The sequence below is a fragment of the Theobroma cacao genome, chromosome 4 (genome assembly GCF_053813885.1).
Source record: "Theobroma cacao isolate CCN51 chromosome 4, ASM5381388v1, whole genome shotgun sequence".
NCBI classification, from domain to species: Eukaryota; Viridiplantae; Streptophyta; class Magnoliopsida; order Malvales; family Malvaceae; genus Theobroma; species Theobroma cacao.
In genome coordinates, this window is record NC_142642.1 from 24,103,107 (window position 1) to 24,110,358 (window position 7,252).

General features: G+C 33.1%; 1 protein-coding gene and 1 pseudogene across 2 annotated transcripts; one reads left to right on the forward strand and one right to left on the reverse strand.

Annotated features, from left to right (window-relative positions):
* Positions 1 to 214: 214 nt before the first annotated feature.
* LOC18601543 (Transmembrane proteins 14C) lies at positions 215 to 7,032 on the reverse strand. Of its 2 annotated transcripts, none has more exons than XM_018120094.2 (7): positions 6,118 to 7,032; positions 4,029 to 4,173; positions 2,333 to 2,570; positions 1,733 to 1,888; positions 919 to 965; positions 799 to 839; positions 215 to 691 (listed from the first exon to the last, which is right to left on the reverse strand). In XM_018120094.2, the coding sequence occupies exons 2-7, from the start codon at positions 4,149 to 4,151 to the stop codon at positions 598 to 600; spliced, it is 699 nt and encodes a 232-aa protein (XP_017975583.1). In that variant the 5' UTR covers positions 4,152 to 4,173; positions 6,118 to 7,032; the 3' UTR covers positions 215 to 597. The 2 variants fall into 2 exon arrangements, with proteins under 2 accessions (XP_017975583.1, XP_088661660.1); XM_088805534.1 differs by having other exon boundaries at positions 4,029 to 4,264.
* On the forward strand, positions 6,266 to 7,004 carry LOC148763192 (uncharacterized; annotated as a pseudogene).
* Positions 7,033 to 7,252: the final 220 nt, after the last annotated feature.

Here is a 7,252-nt window from a genome sequence, read left to right on the forward strand (position 1 = left end):
CTTGACACCTGACATCTGCACAGACAACCTAAAAGCAAATCAAGAAGCATGGACTTTGGTGTCAGACCACAATCACAATCACCTCCATCTTCCATTATCTTATTACCAATTTTCAAAGCAAATTCTAAAAGCAATGGGTAGGAGCAACTAACCTCTAGTCTGTCTAGAACAAAGTTGTTCAATAAACAAATACAAATAATTTCTTAAATCACACTTATCACAAAAAAAGAACAAAAATTATACATATCAAATTTTGGTTCCGCAATATCTGTGTTGCTCCTTTTTCTTACAATCTGGTTCAGGAGTTCTATTACACAATTCAAATGCCACTATGCCAATGAAAGATGTAATTATGCCACATATTGATCCACTAAACCACTCATTTAGTTTGCCACAACATTATTTGCTATATGGAATGCTGCTTCCCACAAACCAAAGAAAACAATATCCTTTCTGAACTTGTAGTTGACCCACAATTTGCACTCATAAACAATGCAACTAGGACTCATTCACCAGTAAACTCAGTTCAAGTCAAAATACAAAATTACAAAAGGGGACCCTGAAATTTATATAACTAAGAACCTTTAAGCAGTCTCATCAAGATTGGTGACTGGCAGACGATTTCAACTTCTTTGGGGGTGGGTTCCCTCCAGAGATCACCACATATGAATAGAAGCACAACATTGCCGCACTGCATCATACAAAAATTTATCCCAGAGAAAAAGATGTGAATATGACTCACGCTAAAGATATTGGATTCATTGTTAACAAAAGCATTGACAGCTTTAAATTTAGTACCTTATAGCAGCATAAAATGCATTTGGAAAAAGCTTCTTTGTCTGCATTCGCATACCATTACAATGTTAGAAAAATTTGGCCAGAGAGAAAAATAAATAATTTGCACCAATGTGATAGTACCAATGAATAAGTCTGAAAGTTCTTCCAGAAAAGTACTGCTGCTAGTGCTGCAAGGTCAGAACACACACATAATGAGACAACCCATTCTAAATAACAGAACAAGGTGCACTTTCCAAATCATAAATCACGTAGCATATATATATATATATATGTCAGGCAAAGATCTAGCACCTTCACCATTTTCAAATATTCAGCATACACATTAAGACTGACGATACAGAGGCTATTGTTATTTTGCAACATTGAAATTATTTTCTAGAGCATGTTGCATCTTTGTTGGTGTGAACTCATAACTAGGCAAGCTTCTTGAACCAAATTTCTATATCCAATATCACTGGAACTAAGCCTTGTTGTCTCTTTGCCATGTACCAAAGTCTGCAATAATTTTACATTCCCCCTTGTTGAACCAAGTTTCTGGAATCGCTATGTACTGTGCTTTATTCTTGGTCTGCTTTTCAAATTGTTGCATTAAAATATTCCTATATCCTTAACCACCCCATTTCCTCTCTATAAATAGCCAACTATATGAACTTCTTAAAAAAGTGTTCTGCTAGTACGCATTTCAATAGACCCTAGTTCAAGAGTTTTCTATAACAAACAGACACAACAGGTCTCAGTAGATGCGTGGCTCTCTAACCTAACTAAATCAGAAGGGCACTGCTTGATCCTTAATTATCCAGATGCCTATTTGTACTGAATGGCTTCTAATTTATGTACTAATTTTTCCTTTACAGAAATGTAAAGTACCAAAAGGTCATATTTTTATGAATTCATTTTTCAAAGGATGCCTCAAGCCACAGAAAAGTTAAAATACCTGCTTGTCCAAATATGAACGGTAAACTTGATTTTCCTTGCCTCCAGATCTTCAAGCTGAAGGTGCTAAGGGCTAGCAAAGCACCTCCAAAGAGTATGGTAGTAGGGTTTCTCGAAAATACAAAACCAACAAGCCCCCCACTTAGAACAAGACCACCTGTCATAAATTAACATTCGAAGTTTTCACCACGAATCCGATTGTGTTATTTTGATAATTTATTGGACAAAAATTAAATGACAAAGCAAATATGCTATAAAGATCAAGCATAGAAAAATACACACACAACATTTGCAAATCACTCTAACAGACAATTATCTATGCTAAGATGATTACCAAGTCCTGAATTGATTGATACAGTAACAAGTAAAAACAATGCAAAAACAATGAAATTATATGAAAGAAGACTTAAAAAAAAGGAACGCTAACTGTGACAAAGCAATTTCAAATGCCAATATACCTAAACTTTATTATTTTTTCATCCATATGAGTAAATAAATGATCAACCTAGCAATTGTTCATGCAATGGAAACCATATTCAATAAATATTTCAACATGTATCATGCAGAGATGCACAAATTAAATCTCACACTGCATACTCACCATAAGGAATACCGAAACAGAAATCATGGATTTTTGCTGCCCTTTTCGGTTGGATGATATTGTGTTCCTCTATTGGTTCACTTGTACTTTCAGGAACATGCCCTTCAACATTCAGATATGACTTAGTTGACTCTTCTATAAATGGTTTTGATCCCTCCACCGCAAATCTTTGTTTAGTTTTAAGTTCAGAACTAGTAGCTTCTGCACCATGCCCATCAACACTCATAACAACAAATGACTGGAAATTTGAAGCAGTTAGTATCATTTCCATTTTTCCACAAAGACCAGTTTCTTTAAACTTTACAAAGATATGCATATCCACACTACTGCACACACATATAGACATTAAGAATATAATATTAGAGCATCAACAACCCTAATATTTGCTTAAACTTTTGCTATTTTATATTTGACTAGCATTTATGTTAGTATTTGAGCAGAATTAATACTTGTCACTTCATTGCTTCAAACATTTCAACATAATTGCTAATCTAAAACAAAAGTATGAAAACTTAAGCAAATATGAAAAAATAAGCCTTCATTCAGTTGTTATTTTTTTCTTTTTAATTTTTTTTCCACTTCCTAAAAGTTGCTAATAAGCAAAAAAAAAAGTTGTAATAAATTATATTTAATCTATACTAAACAAATAGTTAAAATAGAAAAGTATTTAATTCTAAGAACACATATTCAAACATAATTGCCAAATAAAAGTACACTCACGCCTTTTGGTATGAGTAAAAGTAAACATACAGCTAAAATACAATAGTATTCAACACTAAGAACACTTATTCAAACATAATTGTTTCGTAAAGTAAACTCATGCTTCTTGTTATGAGAAATGCTAAAGTGTTCATCTGTTAGACTAGTCTGACTCTCTTCTATTATTTTTCTACCCATCACTTTTCAATACACTTTTAATCATCATATAAAGGAACAATATCCACGTTCTATGGATGGGTACTATATATGTGAATGATGATTAAAAGTGTATTGAAAAGTAATGGATAAAAAAGTAATGGAACAGAGTCCTATCTCTATCCAACATTTGGACTAATCAAAAGAAATAAATGCCGTTAATTTGTTATTTATTACTTCCATACCATTTCCGAGCAATTGAATTGTTCAACTGTCAAACAAAAGAACACCCTTTGTCCTATTATGTTTGTCCACATTTAACCTTTTAGATCAAACGAAATTAATTTTGACCTTCATTATTAAAAATATCATATAGAATTAAATCTCAAAAAATATATTTTTAAAAGTTTTTTATTCAAAATTTTTAAAAATTTTATAGCCTAATGTGGTTTTTTTTTTTAAAAAAGAATAAGGATCAAAGTTGAGTTCACTTCACAAGAAAAAAGCCAATGACAACAAACATTTTTGGATGGAGAGAGTATTACTCTTTTGTTATTCACAATGTTTAAACTTTAATTTCTAAGGGCACCTTAAAAAAACAGAAGATAAAAATAAGCAGTAAACAGTAACAACAAAACAGAATCTAAAATAATTAACCATATCATAAAAAACAGATTAATGTCCATTTTAAACCACAAAAAACACAATAAAATTGCAAAGCTAATAGTTTTCCATTTTAAACTGGGAATTAAAACACATAAAGCAATGATCAACAACATGTTAAGGAATCCAATTTTACCCATACATTTCATTTTATAAATTAAAAAATATATATAATTACCTTGGGACGAGTGATTGGACAAAAAATGGATCGTGAGTAGAGCTGTAATTTCCGATTGATTGAAGAGAAACAAGTCAGCTGACAAACTTTTGTTGTTGGTGGTGCTGTCGTTGATGTTGCCATTTTGAATTAGACAAATAAAAAACTAAAAAAATAAAAATTAGTAGATTGAAAATTGCTTCTTTTTTTGTTTTTTTTTTTTCAGCAGCAATTCAAATCAAGATTTTTCCAGCAGCCTGTGTCAAACAGCAAACAGAAAATAGAAATTAAAGTGAAAATAATTATTAGGTGTACAATGAGTGTTGTAATTGGAAATAATTAGGAAAATTTCATATAATATTAATTGCTGACACTTTGGGTGTAGAAGTAAATTTAGGCACCCAACATTTAATACTTATTTATTGAAAAAAATTAATACTTTTGTACTATTCAAAAACCTAACTTTGTACAATATAAAGATTTATGTACTCAGCATGTAATACTTATTTATTCAAGAAGAAAAGACATTTAATATTTCATTTATTGACTAAAAGCTGAACTTTATATAATATACAGAATATAGATGATATAATATTGACAGTTGACATTTAAGGTGATAAATGGACAATTGCTTTGTGCCAAAATTTCCCACCACCTTCCATGATGGTCATAAGTGATAGGTCCTTGTCCCTGACTAAATTTCCTTCCTATAATCAGTGACAAAGTAGATTTATCTTCACATCTAAGTAACTACGGTGCTATACAAATTGAAAAGGTAGATCATTTGAAATTTTTTTGCCCATTATATTTTAATGGGCAACAATCAAGAATGTTGCAACTACAATGAATATGTACATCTCTATGCATATCATATTTTCCTATGATTTCTTCAACTATTTTTTTTGGGAGAGGGTGGGAATTATTTGGTAATGGAACACACAATCTCCACCCTCTTGCTGAAAGTCACAAGCGAAGCAAACAGCACAGAACAACACTATTATTCTTCATGAACTAGATAATAACAACATATGACTACATCAAATTTATGATCCGTGGCTGGAAAGGAGCTTATTCCACAACTTTATATTCTAATTGAGAATCTGAAACGAATTTCCCTGTTGGCCTTAATCACAGAAAAGCAATTTCCTCACAGATACCACTAACCCTAGCAGAAAGGCAAAATGACAGATCGAATTTGAACCACTGGATTAAAGAACTATAGAACCTTAATATTCCTTATCTTTTCACTTAATTTCAAGTAAAACAATAAAAAAGCTCTGAAAATAAAAATTAAATAAAAAAGGATGGTGATTAAAATATGGTTTTACCTTCCAAAGCAGTGATTTCTTGAAAGCAATCAAGGAGAACCAGTTTTAGGGTTTCAAAACCGACTTTTGGGTTTCGTGGAAACCCGATTTTAGGGATACAAGGAGAACCGGCACTAGAGTTGCATGGGAAACAGGTTTTAGGATTTCTAGGAAAATGGTTTTGGGTTTCAAAGAAAACCAATTTTACGGTATTGAAGAGAAACGGTTGTAGGGTTTAATGGAAAACCGGTTTAAGAAATTGAGGACAAATTGTTTTAGGGTTTCATGTAAAAAAATTTCTGTAACAGTAAAATTAACAAAACTTCAACTTCCCTGCAAATTTGAGATCATATTGGGATGAATTTCCATGTATATATCAAAAACTTACAATCAAGCAAAATTTTTAACAACTCCATAAATTCAAATGAATCCTTTTAAAATCCTAAGAATATAAAACCAACATTAACATTAGTCTATCAATTTAAACATGATAAGATAAGTACCCATTTTGGGAGAACTACCTATACCATAACATAATCTCTAAATAAAATGAAACATAAAAATCAGTCAAACAAGACCAAACCCATTACTTGGAAATGAGTAAAAAGCTAAGATTAATAATCAAATCCCAATCGATGCAACCAAATGAATCCTTATAAGTTCCCTTTTGCCATTTATTCAAAGAGAAAACTAAATACAGATCTAACAGAAATTTGTAAGATTAGCTAAAGCATATCAAACAGAAAATAATAAACAGATTATTATTAGAAGTAAAAGAGCTGAGCTAGTGGACTGACACTCACCTGAGAGACACGGTGGCTTGCCAAACTTTGTGGTGGAATTGGAAAGAAAGGAGCGAATTTGGGCTATGGGATCTTTGTTTTGTTGATAAAGAAGCGTGGTCGTTTATGTGTAGTTGTTGTTTTTGTTGGTTTTCGCTATATTTTTTTGATGGCAACTGCACCAGTAAAGTCTCAGCCTTTACACAACTTCAACTTTCCGTTTCTGAAATGGGGAACCCACTGAGGTGGTGGTTCTTCAACCGCCACCGCTGACCACTGACGTTCTCCTGAATCCGACTCGGACCACGACCGTCTCCGTCGGACGCGTGTCGGGTCACGCTCCACCCGCATTCACCGCTTATCCTTCCCTCCCCCACCAAAACCCATCAAAGAAAGCCACCAAGAAGAAGAGCAACAACAACAAGAAGAGCTTAAAGACGCGAAAAGATGAATCTGAAGAAGAAGAAGAAGAAGAAGAAGAGGAGGAGACGGTGCAGAGACCGTGGAATTTGAGGCCGAGGAAGGTCGTGGTGGAAACGACGGCGGTGGTGACAGCGGCGATGGAGAACGTGAGTAAAACGGCGGCGCCGAAGTCGATGAGATTAAGGGAAAACGGAGGGATTGCAGCAAAGAAAGAAATGAGGATATTTTGGATCAAGGGAATAGATCGACGAAAGACCTTTGTGATGACAGGTTCAAGGCCCGCAAGAAGACCCAAGAAATGGCCCAAGAATATTCAGAAACAGCTTGATGAAAGAGCAAATCTTTGTGTGTTTTCGACGACCGATTACACAAGTTTAGGAGTGACTTCCGTTCACATATGGATTGCATACCTTCTTCAATCAATCTACATTAATTTTAGCTTTATCTTTCTTAGCTTGATTCAAGCTGATCTATCTTCATTCTAGCTTTATTTGTGCTGATTCAATCTTGCCCTTTGTATCCACACTCGAGTTATCTATGATATATATAAAAGCATGTATGTGGGTAAAATTTTTTATTAACAAAAAGGGCATCTTCAGTCCTCTTGTTTTTTAATTGCCATTTTATATGATTTTTCTCAATTATTATTTTCAATTATAACAATAAATCTAAACAACTAAATTACTTTTTTGATCACCTAACGTTCATAAGTGTTGTTGTGGTTATTTAGCTA